Source organism: Camelus bactrianus, chromosome 6 (genome assembly GCF_048773025.1).
Source record: "Camelus bactrianus isolate YW-2024 breed Bactrian camel chromosome 6, ASM4877302v1, whole genome shotgun sequence".
Lineage (NCBI taxonomy): Eukaryota > Metazoa > Chordata > Mammalia > Artiodactyla > Camelidae > Camelus > Camelus bactrianus.
In genome coordinates, this window is record NC_133544.1 from 28,385,493 (window position 1) to 28,404,680 (window position 19,188).

At 45.8% G+C, this 19,188-nt stretch overlaps 1 protein-coding gene across 3 annotated transcripts in view; it reads right to left on the reverse strand.

The window, feature by feature from the left end:
* Window positions 1-19,188, reverse strand: part of SMOC1 (SPARC related modular calcium binding 1) — a 135,112-nt gene that overhangs the window by 48,620 nt on the left and 67,304 nt on the right. For all 3 annotated transcript variants that reach the window (XM_045522162.2, XM_045522161.2, XM_045522160.2), the window contains exons 4-5: window positions 4,366-4,465; window positions 2,165-2,212 (exon numbers count right to left, since the gene is read on the reverse strand). In XM_045522162.2, the coding sequence (XP_045378118.2) occupies window positions 2,165-2,212; window positions 4,366-4,465 (148 nt within the window). The remainder of the gene's footprint in view (window positions 1-2,164; window positions 2,213-4,365; window positions 4,466-19,188) is intronic.

Sequence of the window (19,188 nt, forward strand, 5' to 3'; positions counted from 1 at the left end):
GCAGAGAGAGGCCACTGGGCAAAAGTCAAGTGTCCAGGGGCAAGTGAGCTGTCACATCTCCCCGACCCCCACCCCCTGCCAGGCCTCCCACCTGGGAGGGAGGAACCCCCCGGGGTGCAGAAGCAAGGAGCTGAGAACTGATGGCGGCAACTTGTCCCCCTGAGATGAGGCTTCAGACTCTACCCCCTTGTTCCCTGAATTCTCCCTGGAGGAATCAGGTTCGCCTGCCCTCTTCTAGCTGGGTCAGCAAGAGCCCGCCATGACCACAGGTCTCTTATTGTTACCCACAGGTTTCAAAGCCACAATAACCTGGAAAGAACTCCTCCGTACAGTTTAAGAACCAGAACACCTGGTTGGCCTTTCTTGGTTCAGGCGCCTCATTCAGCATCGTGTACCCCCTTTGCTAGAGAAAGTCTGGATGGTCTGTTTTGCATGATTGCTCATTTTTTTTTTTTCTACCACCAAGACCTCATGCCCAGGAATAAAGGCGATGCTCCTGAAGATGTTAATTGCAACAAGCAAAACTGAAGGCAGCTCCCTTTTCCAACCCCAGTAAATTGTAGGCAGATCCACACCACCCTCAGTGTTGATGATCTCAGGTCTTTGCAGAAAGAAACGTCCATCCTCTTTCCTACCTTCCCACCTAGAAGGGAGCTGCCAACACGGATGGCTGTCTCCCCCGGTGCCCCTGTGCTGGGAAGGACCTGGAAAGGCACCTGCTCCCTTCTTTTTGCCCACTTACTCGTTCCTCCTCACCAGAAGGGTAGCAGCTCATCGGGTCCCTTGGTCCATGGTTTCTAGTGGGTGGTGGTATCACCAAGCTCCACTTCAACATCTTCTTGGAGCACCTGCATTCAGGGACAGCAGGTTCTCCAGACTCTCATCTCCTGCTTTCAGGCAGGGGGACATTGCCTCCTCTTCTGGTCCCCACGGGATAAGCACCTGGGACAAGGTCCAGGGCCTTGCCTATGTGCCTCATGCTGATCCTTGCAGGCCCAACTCTCCACATGGATTCTATGAGCATGAAGTTCCCAAGGCCCAGATTTAGGTGGAAAGCCTCAAACTCAGCCAAGATCTCCTGTCTGAGTTTTACCCGAGAACCCAAAACAGGGGTTCTGGAGTCCTTGCACGTGCAATAAAACTGCTGTACCTGTTTCCCACATGGCTACCAGGTCTCTGCGTGTATGCTGTCCTGGAGGCAAGAGGTGGTGACTCTTAGTGTCTCCCACACTGGAAAGTATGACCAGCATATCCCAGGGACCTATTTCTCATGTTGGCTGATGCACTAAACAGTGCTCAGACACATGCCCCAGTCGGGGCCGGCTGTATAATTTGTAAGGCCCAGTGTAAAATGAAAACGCAAAGCCTTTTGTTCAAAAAGCAAGAAAAAAAGGGGGGGGGCCATGAAAGTCACTAAAATGTAGTCTTATCCTCTCTTCTACGGTCTCTCTCTTGACGTGTCATAGTGTGTTTTAATTTGCTATTTAATGCTGTTTTAGGTAACAAAAAATAAACTTTCTAGGGTACTATGGAAGCCCCATAGCCTGCATTACCGAAGCCATCTACAAATGAGGCTGCAGCAGGTACACATGGCACACGTGTCTCTTCTGCCTGCACACACACTTCATCGTCCCATTGAACTGGACTTACAAAATGCAAGCTCAAAGGCAAAATAATTAAGAATTTCGAGACAACGGCTGCCCAGGTTGCATGCCCATGAAGCATCCTACTCTCAGCGAAGAGACTCTGGATGTGCTGGAACAATCATCAAGAAGAATCAGAAAAAAAAATGCTCAGATGGGATTCCAAAATAAGAGTCAGGGCAGGCTGGGGCCTGCCTGCCTCCATTGTCCATTTCTGTTTAATACTGGCTACACTGGTAGTTGATTGACCAAAATTCCCAGGAGCCAGGAGTCTCGGGGTCCCTGCCAGCCCTGTGCACTGCACTCGCCCACCTCTCTCAGAAATTCTGGGAGCTTGGCCCCCACCATGGTTTGAGCCTTACTTACCTCCGATGCTTCTGGGAGGAAACACAAAATAAAAATGGGGATTTCTGCGGGGCATTTTAAGTGTTCACCCCAGGCTCCTTCCATCTTGTCTAAGAACGCCTGCTTGGACTGGCTTTAGAAGCAAACATTTAGATAAAGCGTGAAACTCTACTCACCTTTCCTTCCTGAGTTACCCTGGCTCAAGGGCTTATCGGTGACTGAACCTTGGGTGAGAGGGGAAACAAAAACACAGACGTTCAGAATGCATCGTGGTTGGTTTCTTTCAAAGAGTTGGTAAAGCCTAATGTTATGAGCATATGGTTATGTATATATACACACTGTATACACATCTAGGAACATTATATACAAAGTGAGGACATACATACACGTGAGTGGGGTTTGTTTAACATCAATGTCACTGATACCACAGCACTGTTGAGATGAACCATGATTTCCAGGCTTCCTGGCAATAGACTGGACCAGATTTTTACAAAATTCCACATCCACATAACTCCTCTGTTGAACATTCCAGTGACTGCCCCTCACCTCCACTTCCCACCAGCTCCATGTTCTGAGCCATATCCAGTCAGGAGGGCCAACTGAAAAGAAAACCCCTCTCGCTGTGAATGCAATGATTGACAGTCCTTGCTGGTTAGGGCAGGAAATCGGCGATTTTCCATCTGCATTAAGTAGAAAATTGTTGGCCCAATTGTCCTGAATGGGCCAAATTCGTCTGAGGCATGGAAGCAATTTTCTAGATGCAGCCTGTTCCTCGAGGAGGGGGTAGCGTGTGGGTTTGGCCAAGCGCTTGGCCCTCTTTGTGCTAGGAGACCACGTGGACCCATCCGAGGGTCCCGACCCTGTTGCACCTGCCTCCTCCACAAAGACCAACCCCCACTGCAGGGCAGAGCCAGCGCAGCCACAGAAGGGCATCTGTGGCCGTCCCTGCAGCAAAGGAGAAGAAATCTGTCCCAATCCACACCCTTCTCCATATACTAGTTTGTGAGAATCCAATTGTATTACCCTGCATGACTTGTTTCTAGCACATTTGTTTGCTTCAAATGAAACTTTCCAGGTCATTTGCAAGGAAGGCTCATTCCTGCTCCTCCCCACACCAACCCCAATTAAGGTTTCCAGTTTCCATGTAAGCCACAAATAAAGTAAACTTTCCTTTTTTGCCTGCAAACTCTGGTTTCCTAATGTAGATACTGACTGCCCTTCCCACTTACTTTCCCCCTTATACAGCAGATAGCAGGGCTGGTTGAAAAATGAGTAAGTTTAGTGAAAAAGAAAAAAATGCTAGGATAGCAGGACCGTGAGCCTTCTGAATTTCCCATAGGTTTTAGAATAATGTTTTGTATTTTGCCTGCACTTAAAAATTAAACATAAGTAAATGAAGAAAATCTCATAGACACAGATTACAGAGAAATATGAAACAGCTAGTAGGTGGGATAGGCTGGTTTTGGTTTTTTGTTGTTGTTGTTGTTGTTTTTTTAAATGCGGGCTGAGCTGCAGAGTAAATTAAGGGAGTAATTCCCAAATCCCTCACCATCTGAATAGAAGTGGGAGGCATGGGGCTTCACAATGTAAATTCATAGTGCACAATCCCATGAAACTGACCTAAGAACAAATTTTCTCTATGCCTATAAAATTGAAAATAGAAAGGGCTTGATTTTGCTATGAGCTAGTAATATTTTACTAACCCAGAGGGTTACTACGAAGCTGTGGTTCCCTGACTTGTCTAATCATCAGAACCGTCTGTGAAGCTTCATAAACACGTGGACTCCAAGTCTCACTCCAGACCTACCGGCTCAGACGACATAAGAAGCCTTCAACACCTGGGTTCTTTTTAATTCCCCAGGTACTGCAGAGGACAGCCGGACTCGAGGGCCACTGTCATGAATGCTTTTCATCACTAGACATTACATCGTTCAGGGATGGCAAACACACGGCACAGGGGCCACCCCTCTTCTCTCCTACGCCATGATAGACATCACTAATTGATTATCACAGCCTTCAATGTTGAACTCCCATGCAGTCTTGAAATCCATCTCAATAAACTGCTCCCAGGGCCACCAGCAATCAGAGCGCACAAGCTAAAAACGTACAAGCTGTGCTCTAGAGGTTACAGCCGACACTTGGGTAAAGAGCACTGAGCCAGAAACCTAAACACAGAATAAACACCTAACACAGTCATATCCTGATGCTATCACCCCGCTGACTACAGAGCAAGTGTGTCTGGGTAGAGTCCTCCCTGTCCTGGAAGTGGGCTCCTAACCACCGCCAATCTTTCAAAGGTTCCCCCACAAGATGCCAGAGACCAGCCAAGAGGTCTCTCTCCAACCCTTTTCTTTCTTCCCACCCCTCCCTACGGTACCTGAACATACAGGAGTTTTATTCTGCACAGAAGAGCCACTGATGGGCTTCCCGTCTGGGGTGACACACCAGCAGTACCCCGTGTAAGTATGGCACTGCACCTGTTCAGGGAAGTGGAAGGGGAAAAGAACCGTTAAGTCTTGGGTCACTGTACCAACAGTCACCTCCCAACCCTTTCAAAGCATCCCCAGCGTGGCGGAGGAGGTCCCTCCTCCTCTCAGCCCAGCATCCCTCCCCTGGGTAGCTCTGGTCGTGGACCGCTCCACAACATCGATTGTGCTTTCCGTCTGACTCTCGGGCACAGCCGCAGCAATTTATCTCCTGTTTCCTCATGACAGTTAGTGCTTATCTCCTACAGCACTTAAGCACACTTGGTCCACTGCGGATCCCATCCATTTGTAAGAAGTTCTGATTGGTGAACGAATGTGGCAAGTATAAGCTGAAGTGTCACCGCGGTCGGTGGATATGACCCTTCTTTAATGAGCAGAGACAAGTGGAAAGCTTTTCTTTTTCTGGCTTTTCCCAGCATCCATCTGTTCATACAGTCAGCCTGCCTATTGCTCACGTGGCTCTCCTGAGACAAGGGCACATGGGATGGGGTGAAGGTCAGAACAAGGTCCCTTCTGCCTGCAGGTTCTAGTTCTAGATGCCCTGTCACCACCGTGTGATCTTCCTCAAGCCTCCATGATCAGGCCCACCCATGCTGCTTGGGACTAGGAAATAAAAACGAGGCTTTCTGCTTCATTCTTCTTTCTCCTTTTTTTTTTTTCCTCTTGTTTTGCTTTGGTTGGGCGGACGGTATTAGGTTTATTTATTTGTTTATTTAACAGAGGTACTAAGGGTTGAGCCCAGGACCTCATGCTTAGTTTGCACTCTACCGCTCAGCTATCCCCTCCCCACTTCTTTCCCTTTCAATAGCTATCACTCTGTCCACCTCCTCCACCCCCGACCCCCACCATCCTCTTTCCACCCACTTTCTACACGGAGTTCCTAAACACAAATTGGGACATCACTCCCCTGCTTAAAACCCCTCAATGGCTCGCCATCAGACTCAGGAGAGAGATTACACTGATTTGTGTGAGCTTGAGGTCCCCCATGATCTGCCCCCTGCCTATCCCTGCAGCCTTGTTTCATCCCAGGTCTCCCCACACCCCCTCCATTCTGGCCACAAGGAACCCTTTGAGGCTCAGGAACACATCCTACTGTCTCACGGTTCTGAACCTTTGTTTGCTCCAACTAGTCAGTATGTCCAGAATACCATTCCCCAACCCAACCCAACCCACTCCCAACTCTTTTGTATTCCTACCTCCTTCATGATATACTTTCTTCTTAAAGTGGTTCCAGCCTCCCTGCCTCCTTTCCCGCCTTCCTCTGGCCCTCCACACACCCTGCTTCCCCAAATTCAAAGCCCTTGTTCCAATGAGCTTAACTGTTGATCTGTCTAGACTGTGACCTCCCTAAGGCAAGGGACTGCGTACTGGCTACTTCTATATTCCAAGCATCTAGCATAATGCCTGACATTTATTGTAGGCATTTGACGAGTTGAACAAATGCATGAATTATCATATTTCCAGAATTCCTGGTCTCCATCCATTCTAAAAATGTACCATCAATTTAAACAGCTCCACCAGATTAAATATAGACCTCAATTACAAAATGTGTGCCAGTTGCACAGACATTGAAGTGAGAAAAAAAAGGTGCCTCTTGGGATCAAGGACATATTAGAATTGAGGATAGACAGTGACAGCATACAAATTGAGAGGTGAGGTATACAAGCGCTACATTGGTAAAGGAGAGATCTGACAGCCTGATTAAAACCCAGAAGTTATCGGTAAGGCAGAAAAGCTACAGAAACAGCTTCTGCTCTTGTGTGGGTAGCAAATACCATAGTTTCCCTGAAACTAGTTGTTTCATTACAGACCTCCCCACAGAATCAGGATAAAAACAAGATGGAGGGCATCTTGTCCCTACTAGTGTGACGACTGTGTATAAATGAGGCATTTACCTCTGCTCTCTGTGCAAGGAAACTGAATTCAATGCCTTTACCCTGGGACCACGTTCCACCCCCACTTCATCTCATGGAGACGGTCCATAAACCCCATGACCATGGTTGTTACCCGAGATGGTCACCCAAGATCAGTCCTAAGTTGGGTTAGTGCTACTTTCTGAGGAAGACTAAGGGTGAGATGGAAAGAACCCAGACAGACCTGCGTTTGAATCCTGATCCAGCCAGTTACAAAGTAGCCTGGTACTTAGTTCTTTGAGTCCTTTCTGTAAACTGGGGGTAACAACGCCAAACCTGGAGGGCTCTGGCAAGGAAAACAGTGTGAGTCCGGTGCCCAGCACAGGGTGGTGGCCGGATGCAGGGGGGCTGTGGCAATGATTGCTCTCAGCTATGTCAGAAACACCTGGCAAGCTGGCTTCCCTGCCGGCCAGAGCTCCCCTGGTAACCTCCGGAGGCTCCGGTGGGAAGCGCTGCTGGAAACTTGGAGTTCACTCCTTCAGATCCTGTCCGGCCCGCAGGGGATAGCTCTGAGAGATGTCTCCTTGCCAGGGGCAGCATTTTAATGGGGCCTGGCTGGCTGCTTCCTCCTCCTTGGCCAATAATCCCCTCTGAGGAACCTGTCCCCGGGCCGGGTGGCCGCACTGACTCACTCCCAGGCCCCTTGGCTCCCGTGGCCAAGGCCAGCCTTCTTTTCCATGAGGATGGTACCCACCAAGTCCAGCGCTGAGGGCTGTGGAGAAGGCTACATGGGGCGCTCCCTTCTCCTGGGCATGCAGAGTCCCAGCTGAGTCTGCTGGGGATAGAACCACCAGCATGAGTAAGAGACTGAGCCCAAAGCTTTATTTCAGGGGATATAATCGGACCTCAGGGCTCAGAAGGTCCCCAGGGCCACACACTCACTGAGAGCGCCCATTGTATCCACATGGGCATGCGGACGCTGCCTCCCAGCCCCGAGCCAGGCCCACAGGCCCAAACAGCTCCTTTCTCCCCAAGGCCCTGGGCATTTTCCTCAGTCCAGGCTCCAAGGAGTAGAGTCTGGATTACAAAATCCTCAGGCTGAAAGCTGCTTCCAAGTCCTTTCAAGTTTTATAACTAGAATCGAATGAGGAATTGCTGCCATGTTCCTCTGAGGCCTGGAATACATGGTTATTGGCACACCTGCCCCAGGTGTGTTCCAGGGGAGGGAACAGCAGTGAGCGAAAGAAGATGCAGAGGAGCTGGGCAGGGTCTCAGCCTGCAGGACCATAGGCAGTGCCCAGTGAGGTCACTTCTCTTTGCCAAAGGAGCCCTGAGTGAATCGACCCAGGGTTCTCAATCGGGAGGTTGTTTGTAAGTCGTCTTGGGGAGTTTTCAAGACGTCTTCCTGAAGAAAAAGAAGTTACATGGGGACGGAAGGCAGTGATCATGGAGCCAGACTATAGCCTGCCTTCCTTAAACCTTAAGCCCACCTCTGCCACTTCACTGAAGTTATCCACTGAACTTGCCAACCCTCTGCAGCCTCGGAAAGGTTCATAGTCAAACCAAGCCTCAGACTGTCCGTGTCTATTTAAAAAGAGGAAGATAACAATACCTACCTCACTTGGTCGCTGGGAGGATTAAACTAGATAATGTAAATAAAACACTTAGCTCACATGGTAAGTGCCCAGTTACACTGAGCTATTTATTTTTATTATCATCATGTTACTTTTTAGCCAACTATGTGTACACTCAAGAAAAGCCCAGTCAGATTCCCTGATGGAAACCAAAGAACATTCTATTCTGACCAGCCCCAAGGGAAGGGGCAATCTGAAATCAGCAAAAATGTGAAAAAGTTTGAGTAGAGGAAGGGGAAGTTTGCTTTCCTATAGAAACAGTTCCAGTATTCTCAGAGGAGAGAAGTAAGGTTTCTTGTCAAAAGCAATCAGTATGTAAATTCTACAGAATTGATGGTAAATGTATATATACACACACACACACATGATCAAGAGGTAAATTCTACCTCGTTTCACTTCCTCCCTTGTAAACATATTTATTCTTTTAAATCAGTAAGTAATCTCCTTTGTTCTACCTCCTCCATACACACCAGCCTCAAATTAATCAACTCTTAGACTTAATCTATGAGAAAAGCATGGGCCAAGAGGAACTGATGAGGTAACTGGCCATTTCTAGTATCTAGCCTCTAGTGTACTTTTCACACCTCAGAGTTGTTCTAGCCATAAAGGTACAGATACAAACCATGGAGTTTGCTTCTATCCCTATTTGCTCCTATTCTGGAGCATCCTGGGAAGGCTGAAATGTCAACTGATGGGTCTTCCTTAACAAATAAAGTGTTTTTACATCAAACTAAGTGACGTTACTCTCTGCTTATATTGTAACTATACTGTTGGATATGAGTGGTACTCCTAAAGGTGCTTGAAAACAATGTGTTCTTAGGTAGGTAAATTTCATCTCTGACTCATACTTTTAAATATATTTGGCAAGAAGCCCTTTGCATAAACAGCCCAGTGGTGTATTTCAGGTCAACCTCTGTCCAAATTGAGACAAATCTGAAATTATTTTAAGCCTGCTACTCTTCAGCCTGAGACCAACTTGTGGACACCTGGAAGAATGTGGGAGGCCAGCAGTCCCAACAAGTGCAGTTGAGTGACTGACGAGTAGAGATGAATGGAGCAAACACCAGCTCACAGGGTAAAGCCAACGGAGCCCTGAATGGGAGGAAAGCATGAGAAAAGCAAAGGCAACAATGGAACACACATAGAGACAAGGATCTCTCAGGCGCCACACCCAAGATGGAAAATACTGCCTCTACCTTTACAACGACTTCTCAGTCACCACCACGACCGACCGATGCGTTGTCTCACTTGGGCCTCTGACTCACCCAGCGTGCAAGTCTTTCATAGGAGAGCTCGTACGGGGAGCAGCGGCTGTTTGTTCAAATGTCACAGCTAGTTCATAAAAGCACCGGAATTCACATCCCGATCCCCAAGCTCTCATAAAATTTCAGAATTGACAGAGCTGGAGAAAACCTTGGAGATCACCAGGCTAACTCGAACATTTTACAAATGAGGCAACCGAAGCCCAGAGATGAGGATAGCGTGATGGCCAGTATCTAGCCCTGGCAGATGGAGATCCCCCAGACCTGGAAGGGAGGTGGAGAAAGGCAGGGTTCCCAGTGCTGGTGTCTGAGGGAACTGGCCAGATGTCTTTGTGTCTTGTCATTCTTTTGGGGGGCATGGGGGAGGAAATGGGATAAATATTCAAATCAAGAGTCTTTTGTTCCAGTTGGAGTGAGAGGCTATTTCTGGAGTCATTTGGACGACCGAGCGAAGGCTTCTGCTGTGTCCCCCGGCCAGCCCGCTTTCCGTGGGCTGTTCTTCGAGGGCATCTCTGGCCAGGGTCGGACTTTGAATCCCAAAGTAGCTTCACTGTCGTTGGACTTTTGCCGGCCTTCCTACCAAGGGCCCCTGCCTCCCTAGGAGACCGGTCTCCCCTGCGTGTGCCCACTTTCCTCCCTTCCCCTGGAGTGTGACACTGATATTCACACCTTTACGTCCTCCCCTTTGACAGAGAGATGAATACTGCTGGTGTCCTGTGGGGCGTGACTAGGAATTATTGGGGATGAAGGGATCCTCTAGCCAAATGACTTCGGAAATATTGGGTCAAATAAAATTAAAAGATTTCTTGACTGCAAGACTTCTCAAAGCCTTAAATCGGTTCATGATTCAGCTTTAAGAGGAAGATATCATTTACAGTAATTCTTCAACTTATTTAATTGTGGGGCCTTCCCTTAACTTCATGTGGGTGAAACCAAATCCCCCTAGAACTGAGTTCCCTTGCTAAGTTTATGGTTAACCTCTCTGTCTAAAATATTATCCCCTTTCTTTCTGGCCCCTTTCCCCCTCAGGATTGAGGAGAATCAAAGAAAAGAGGGAACTGAAACCAACCAGGACCCTGTGGGGCCCTCTCAGGTACCAAAGCCCATTTCTTGTTTGTAGAAAAAGGCTTTAGTCTCCTAGGCCTTCCCTGAGTTCCAAAGAGCAGACTCAAGCAATAACTAATTAGGGAAGTGAGGGAATGCAGAAACAAAGGAAAAGGAGTCAAGCAAGAAAAGTAACAATAGCTTAAACAATAGTCAGTGATAAAACAGAGTCCCAGTTCCGCCTCAAGGGGTAAATATAACAATCTGACACATATCTTTAAGTTGTTCTGCAGAAACTAAGACGCCTACCCAGGTGGAAGATGTTAACAACATGCTGACCACAAGCATGTGGACCCCAGGCTGGTTGGAACCAGAAAGTTGATGATTAAAATTACCAAAACATTACCCTATTACCTCACCACCAACCAATCAAAAGAAAGTCTACAAGCAACAGCTGTCACCCCAAATGTTGCCTTTAAAACCCTTCCCTGGAAGCTATCAGGTAGTTCAGGTTTTTTGAGCATGAGATGCCTGTTCTCCTCGCTTGGCACCCTGCAATAAACACTGTACTTCCCTTCATCACAACACAGGGGTGGTACACTGGCTTTGCTGTGCATGGGCAAGCAGACCCGAGCTCAGTTTGGTAACACAGGGAGAATTCCATGGTAGTACTAGTGTTCTCTGAAACATGTTTTTTTGTTTGTTTTGTTTTGCTTGTCTGTTTTATGGCATTATCATGAAGTGCAGGGCTTTGCTGTATGTCTCTGCTTTGCCCAGTTGTACTTTCTTACCATCCAGGCATCAGGCTTTCATTTGGTTTCCTCTTCTTGAAATTATTTCTCTCTAGCAAATCCCCATCTCCTTTTCTGTAATGCCTTCTCATGCTCTATCTGTTAAAAAAATCCATCTTGAATTCCCTCAGACCTTTATTGACAACAGGGATCCCCTCCAAAGCATAGCACCTTCTACCCTGTGGCTTCATCCCCCGTCCACCACCCCTTTTCTTTGTGCTTCTTTTGTAAAATAGAAAATGTGAACCATATGCAAAGGGACAGGCTTGATTCAGCATTCTTAGTAGCAACTACCAAACTTGTAACAAAATGACTACTGTCATACACAGGAACATTTCCTAGTGGGAGAAAGTTAAACTAAAAGCAGAGGCATGTGGCTATTTCTCTAACTCTCCTTGGCAGTGGGAGTAGATCTTTTTTTTTTTTTCCTTATAATCTGCCAGTTGCTTTAAGTCAGTAAGTCGGTTCTTGGATTAAGCTAATACACAGTGGAAGTTAAGCATCTTGCTGTTGGTGCACCCGATAACTTTGTCCAAGGGCAGCATTTTCAGCTGCTCCATTTCCCTTTTGTCTGCATTCCCTACAGGACCTCTAAGAAATTGTGTTTTTCCAGGGGGACATGTGGAAGGCTGAGTCCCCGGGCCATCTAAGGTTGCCAACTTGTTTCCCTAGAACCTCTCTCTCCATCAGAAGCTGCAGGAGAACATTGTTTATTGGGTGAACGATTAGATTCACCTGGAGGGTTTATGAAAACTGCCTGCTGGGCCCCACCCACAGAGTTTCTGGATTCCTTAGGTCTGGGGTCAGCTGGAGGATACGCGTTTCTAACCAGTTCCCAGGGGATGCTGCTGCTGCTGGACCAGGGACCACACTTCAAGAATCACTGTTTTAAAGGGTGCTTCATCACGCTATCCTTTCTGGATTTATCATGAAATACTCAAGAAACAAATACTTTTCTGGGTGGGAATTTGGGGGCAAGGAGCCTTGAAACAAAACTTCTCTCCAAAGTTTTTCTGTTCCAGTTGTTTTGATGACATAAGGTGTTTTAATCCATGGACCAAGTGATTGCAGCATTAAATCTTCTGGGTGATTTCACACATGGAAGGAAGTTTGATCGCAGAGAGGAGAATGGGGGGGAAGGAAGGGATGGTGTAATCCTTTCGGTCTGGCTAGTAGTAGCTGTTTTTCCCTCAGTTTGGAAGAGGTTATCCCACAAACGTCCTCCTCATTGCTAGTCAGGTTTGGCTGAGAAGCAACAAGATGCAGAAGGAAAAATATGCCTTTGGAGGCAAAATGACCTGGGTTTAAACATCATCTCTGCCACAAGTTGTGTGACCTTGGCAAAGTTATTTAACCTCTCTGAGCCTATTTATGAAAAGAGGCTAATGGTGCCTACCTCAAAGGTTATTGAGAAGACAGAATGAGGTAAGATAAATAAAGCATCTAAAATAATGCCAGGCATAGAGCAGGGACTCAGCACAAGCCGATTTCGTCCTTTTCCCCTCCCCTTTCACAGGGAGTATGCAGGTTATTGCTCCAAAGCACTGCTATTCTTGTTGGCCATAGACATTGTCTCCTGCCCTATGCCAGGTCTAGGGAGGACCGTCTACTGGGAAGTAAGGGATTCTCCTTTTAGAGTATTTACCACATCCTCCAGAATTTAATAGAGAGGATGCAAGGAAGGAAGGTAATCCTTCTATTTCAAATCCTCCTAAACACGGGAGTCATTGTTGGCTATGTTTTTTAGGACTTAATGATGCAACATGACGGCCAACATGATATTAGTTAGCAGTAGTGTGTTTAGAATGAGAGACAGGCCCATTCTTCCCCCAAGCTGTTTATGACCACATCTGAAATGTGTCCAGTTTGGGGAAGGACCCTCTCTAAGACCCTCTCAAGACCTTCTCTAAGAGGGACCTTGGCAAACTGAATTGAGAAGAAAGAGGCCAGGAGGAAAGAGAGACATTAATAAATCTCTCTGATTTGGGAATGAGGGAGAGAACTAAGGATTTTTGCCAGGGCGAGAAGAAATATTTGTCAGCTCTAAGAGAGGATTTCACAAGGACATAATGATGTCTGTTTTCAAATCCTTCTGTAGCAAGTGGGATTTCTGTGGATGCTGTAAGTCCCATAGCTAGAATGCAGGTCATCTGTTGGAAATTACAACTCTCAAGGCAACACAGAGACTTTCCAGCTAAATCGCCCCAAAATGCATCATGCTGTCATTGGTGTTAATAAGCGTCCTGTCTTTGGTGGTAAAATCAAGCAGAAGATAGCTGACCGCCTGGTGAGAGACTGTAAGTGGAATCTGAGCCCTGGAGGGAGGGCTGGGGTAGAGAGATGAAGATGAATCAGACACCACATACCTCTGGGGTCCCCTTTGACGCAAAGATTCTGTGATTCTACAAATCTGCTCTACGTTGAACTTCTGCTGCTCAGGAGTAAGGTGAAAAATTTATAAACTAGTACCTAATTGTCAGTGTTAGGACCACTTTTCCAAATATATGATGATCATTTTTTTAAAAAAAATTTTCAAGAAACGCAAACACAAATCCCCTCACACACACATAAAGAAATTTTAAAAATCTGAGCGTTAGTGCTTCAAGGACACAAAGAACTTTATTTTCCTGACTCCTGCCCCCTTATTTGGTACCTAGAAGGGCCCACGTTTTGTAAACAGCAAATATAACACCTCTTGTCCATTCACTTCTATTTCCATTTGGGGGTGAAGGGGGTTATCAAATACATTTCTGTGTTTTAAAAATCTCCAATAAAAAAGTCCCCCGTGTGTAGGAGCTTTGTTCAGATCACAACTGTGAAAAGAGGGCCAGCGAGGGGACAAAGGTGGCCTGCAGGAGTGGCGGCTCCTTCTTGCTTCCCATATCGGACTTCACTTTTAATTAGACTTTTCTCCCTTCCTACCTCCCTCCTGTGTTCCTTTTACCTTTCCCTGCTTTAACAGGGAAGAAAATCTGATCCTGTTAATTGTGCCGAAGAGTTTAGTTGACTAACCCGCAAGGTCATCTCCTAGCATGTTATATGGACCCGCAGTGGAGTGGCAATAGCCCTAAATGTGTGTGTATTAATGGCTCTGCCTGGAAGGTTCCTGAACAACTGTTTGCTGTGGGCCTTCTGTGTGCCTGCCTACCAGACTGAACATTAGCTACCACCTCATAAAATCCTGAGAAGGGTGGAGGCTCTCTCCCAGAGGTCATCAGTGCACCCTCTCTCCTGGTGAAGCAGCTCTCCCCGCCCCTCACAGCAGCCCTGCCGGATGCCCACACAGCCCCCACTTGCCCACTTCCCGGGATAGGAAGTCAAATCGTCTTTGAGTAAAACACTCCATCTGTGGGTTGCTCCTCTTGTAAAAAGTTCTTCCCTATTCTGCGTCAGAATCTGAGTCATGAAATACTTCACTCAGCGATCCCAGGTCGGCTCTGCGGGACTATTCGGTAAAAAGCTCTTGTCATCCACAGACGAAGGTTTGAAGATACGCTCATGCATCCCTTTGGTCACCTCTTTCGAAACCACCCATCCTTTGGTTTTTCTCAACTCCAAACCAATTGCTGGCTTCTTTGAATATTCCTCACGTGACATTATTTCCCAGCCTTCTCACATGAACTATCCTCCTGGACATGCTCTAGTTTGTCAACACCACTTTAAAGGATGGCAGTGTCCTTGGGGAGGCAGCACAGAGTCGTGGTTAGGACCGAGAACCCTGGCGCAGACGGCTTGGGTTTGAATCCTGACTCTGCCACTTGCAAGCTGTGTGACCCACAGCAAGCTACTCAGCTTCTCTGTGGTTCACTTCCGTCATGTATAAAATGAGATGATACTTATAGATCAGAGTAAGGATCGAGTTAACATGACAGGTACTCATAAAACACCCTGGCACACAGTAAGTGCGATATAGGTGTCGTTACTATCTGTCGTTACAGCAGACAGGGTGATTGGAGCCTCCATCACTGAGCTTCCTTTTTCTCATAAGCAGCAGGAAGGCCAGAGAAGTCCTTTCCTCCCTCCAGAGTACACCCCCTTGCAGAAGAGCAGCTGCAGATACCGCCCAGAGCTTTCTCCTTTCATTTCCACAACAGACTGAGGTGGCAGACTCACCAAAGGCTAGCAGGAGGGCAGAGCCCAGCTGGGAGCACCCAGACCCTGCAACTTGCTCCAAAACAAATGATGCCAGCTCATCTGGGAGAGGATGCTCAGTGGCCGTTCGGCCGTTGAAGAGGAGGAATGAGCAGTGGTTGGGGTAGGCAAGTCACCACAGAGCACAATGGACACAGTGTTCGAGCATAAAGCATGCTCCCTCCACCCTCATCCTGCCTTCCTCTGCACCTGTGGGTGACCCAGGGAGTGCCAGCTCTCTCACTGAAAAGATGAGAGTGGTGGCTCCCACCATGTGCAAGAGATTAGATGAGTCACTTGCTAGACAAGTCCTTCCTGCACGTGGGGGCAGCAGGCCCTGTCCCTGCCATCAGTTACAAAATTAAACATTTACTTTTACAGGATCCTCAGCGGGTACCGGATTTGTTCTTGGGCGTTGAAAATATTCTGGCATCAGACAGTGGTGATGGTTGCACAACTCTGTAAATATACTAAAAACCACTGAATCATACATTTTAAAGGATACACTTTATGTCATGTCAATTCTAACTTAATAGAGATACTATTTTAAATAACAAAACCAAGGGGCCAGCCCACAGGCCACCGTTTGCCAACTTCTGGAATAGCTCAGTTAGCTCTCCCATTTTACAGTTCAGCAAACCGAGACCAAAGAAGAAGAAAACTAACATTTGCTAAACAGCAATTCTGTGCTACACTGTATGTGATAATTTCATATAAATTATCCTATGCAACCTCTTGTTGTTTGAAACAAAAGCAATTCAATGAAAAACATATGTACAACAAGGAGTCAGGTGCCCCGGGCACAGGAGATGTTCAAATGGCAACACTAATATGTTCACTGAGCACTAAACACAGAAGGAAAAAGGAAAACAACAACTGACCCAACATTGGCTCTCCTGACCATTATGCCATTTGCACATAAAGGATGGGCTTAAATTTTTAACAGCATGACTGCTTTAAAAAAAAAAAAAGTTGGCACCATCCACTAAAACACTGAATTGGCTGCATTTGGCAGCATCCTAAGGAACAAATTACGGCTGGAGAAGCTCGGAACACTCCAGCTATGGATGCAGCCAGGCTCTTAGTACCCTACCTACAGAGCCCTCTGCACTATCTAAGGAGAGGTGCCTACTGTGGCTCTAGGTAAGATAGCTCCACATTAAGAAAAAAAGATGTAGCCCTTGAACCCATCAAAGATGGGACAATGCTTTCCCCTCTGATGACCTCCAGCCCGCCAGTGTTTCATCAGCCCAGGTCAACAGCTGACATAAAGCATCGATGCCTTCAGTATTTGCTGGGAACTTGGAAGAGAGAGACCCAGATGGTAAAGCCAGGCGTTTCCAGGTCAAGCTAGTCTGCCCGCAGGGGTGACTTCAGGCCGGGCAGTTCTGTACTGTGGGGGCGGGGAGAGGAGGCGCTAAAAAGGAACCTCAAGACCTGCTTTCATAGCTCAGCCCCCAGCACTCAGGAAACAAGCTGTGGCTTCCCAGGTTTTAGGGAACGCAACAGTAGGAGCTATAGAAATGCTGACAAGGGGAGCCCACTGTCTTAGCCAAAAAGCCATCTTTCTCTTCGCACTTCCAACTTCTGAAAAAAGCACCATCAAGAAGAAATTACAAAAAAAAAAGACCTCGGGAAATAAAAAAAGCATGTATGTATGCATTGGTGTGGGGAGCAGTAATTAGAATGAGTAAACTTGGGGAAAGAGTTTGTGCCAGACAAAGCTATATCAAGAAATCTGTTCCAGAATTAAAAAAAGAAAGAAAGAAAGAAAAAATCTGTTCCTGGAACATGGGGCTTAAAGATGGGACACATAATATATCTTTTTCACATAGCAATAACATGACAAATGGTGTTTTATATTCTATGGTATTATTAGAACTACAATCCATCTACATAAAAAATTTAAATGGCTTGGGAATGCATTTGGTAACAACCACTAACCAACCACACCATTGCTCAACACTCTGGAAGCCAATTTGGGAGTATGCATCAAATGACTTAAAAAGTGCATGTCTTTTTGACCCAGTATTCAACTTCCAGAAGTTTAATCCCCAAATTTCCAAAATTCACAGTACATTCATACAATGGAATACAATGCAGCCCTTTAAAAAATGAGATAGAGTTATACGTAATTAACCTGGAAATAAGTCCACAATATAGTCAGTGTAAGAAAGCATTAGAAAATGATCAATGACATTATATCTTTTTTGTCAATAATGAAAAGTACACAAAGAAAACAAGCTTCCTTGCTGCTACTTCAAAGAGATGAAATCAGTGGCTCTACCTTTCTATCTATGCACTTTCGTATTGTCAGAATTTTCTTTTACAAAATGTATGTAACTTTCCCATTTAGAAAAAAATAAAAATATTTTCTTTCATTGGATGAAGTGTCTAGCACACATGTGTACACACATACTACGTAAAATGAGCACCCACAACACGTCATTTTACTAGCTGCACTGTAGGGCTGTGTCATAATTTGTTCAAGCAATTCTCTATTTCGGATATGTAGGTTGTTTCCAAGTTTTTGCTATGATAAGCAGAACTCAGATGGAAAGCCTTGTGGATAAATATTTGCATGTATTTTTAATTATTTTTTCAGAATGAATTCTTAGAATTCAAGGTTCAAGACGTGAGCACAGTTAAAGAATTCTGACCCATGTTGCAAAATCAGCCCATAAAATACCAGGGCCAATTTACTTTTTCAAGTACGATATGGGGGTAGCCTTTCCCCTTTACCCAAGCCTGACTATCTCTTCTCTAAGTTTTAACATTCTGGTGAGTAAAATGACACAACATTATGTTTATTTGTATTTCTTTAATTACTAAGGAAAATATCATTCAGAGTCACTTATCGGGCATTTGTTATTATTGTGTGACCTGAGATCTCTTGCCCACTTTCTACCAGGATCTTTAAGAGTTCTTTACTTAACATTAACCTTTTGTTAATATATGTCACTTTGCTAATATATGTCACTTGCCTTTTCTCTTTGTTTCAGGCATTTTTTATGTTCAGAAATTTTCAATTTGTATATATTTTTTCAACAATAAAATCACTTGTAATTCCAAATTACTGACTTGTAAATGGACATTTGAAATAACCCAGTTGTACCTCTGGGGTCTTGTATACTAGCTACTTCATCGTATGTTTTCATATCTTTTCTGCATAGTAGCTCCTTGAAGGCACAGGGCAGGGCATTTCTTGAATCCACCAGAGCAACCAGCTCACATCCCAAGCCATAGCAGAGCTCCAGAATATCTGACATGAAAAATACTGTGTCTGGGACTTGCCTTGAAGCAATCCAGTTTAGGGTGGGACGTGAAAATGGGGTAACGAAGAAAACAGATTAGCCACATGTTAATCATTGTTGAAGTTGGGTGACGGGTACATGGAGTTCATTATACTATTATTTCTACTTTTTTGTATATTTGAAAATTTCCATAATCAAAAGGGTATTTTTTTGTGTGTTTGCTTGATTGATTGGTCAACAGCATTACAGAGGGGCCGTCTGGAATAACAATGGTAATGCAAGTAAATGGCACACGCATCAAGGACACTTCTGTAGCATAAAAAAGTTAAGAGCACAGGCCTTGAAATTAGGCAGGCCTGGGTATGAATCCTCAGTGACCTTGACATAGTTATTCAACCCCTCTGAAACTCAGTTTCCCAGTATAAATGAGGGTATTAATAACTACCTCAAAATGTTCTAGTAAAGAGGAATGGGCGTAAAACCAAGTAACACTCAATAAAGAGCTGCCATCATTATTATTCAGTGATGCACAAACTTGACAAGCTCCAGCCAACACTTCCTACTGATAGTGATCCAAGACCCTTCCACTACAGCTGTGACTTCAGTCAATCACACTGGGCACCAGACAACAGCTCGGCGGAAAACTTGGTAGAACAGATGTCAGGAGTTACATTCCTGTACCCAGAAGAGAAAACAGAGAGGCTCGTAGCAAAAGACAAAACCAGTAGCTCTCAGCCTTACTCAA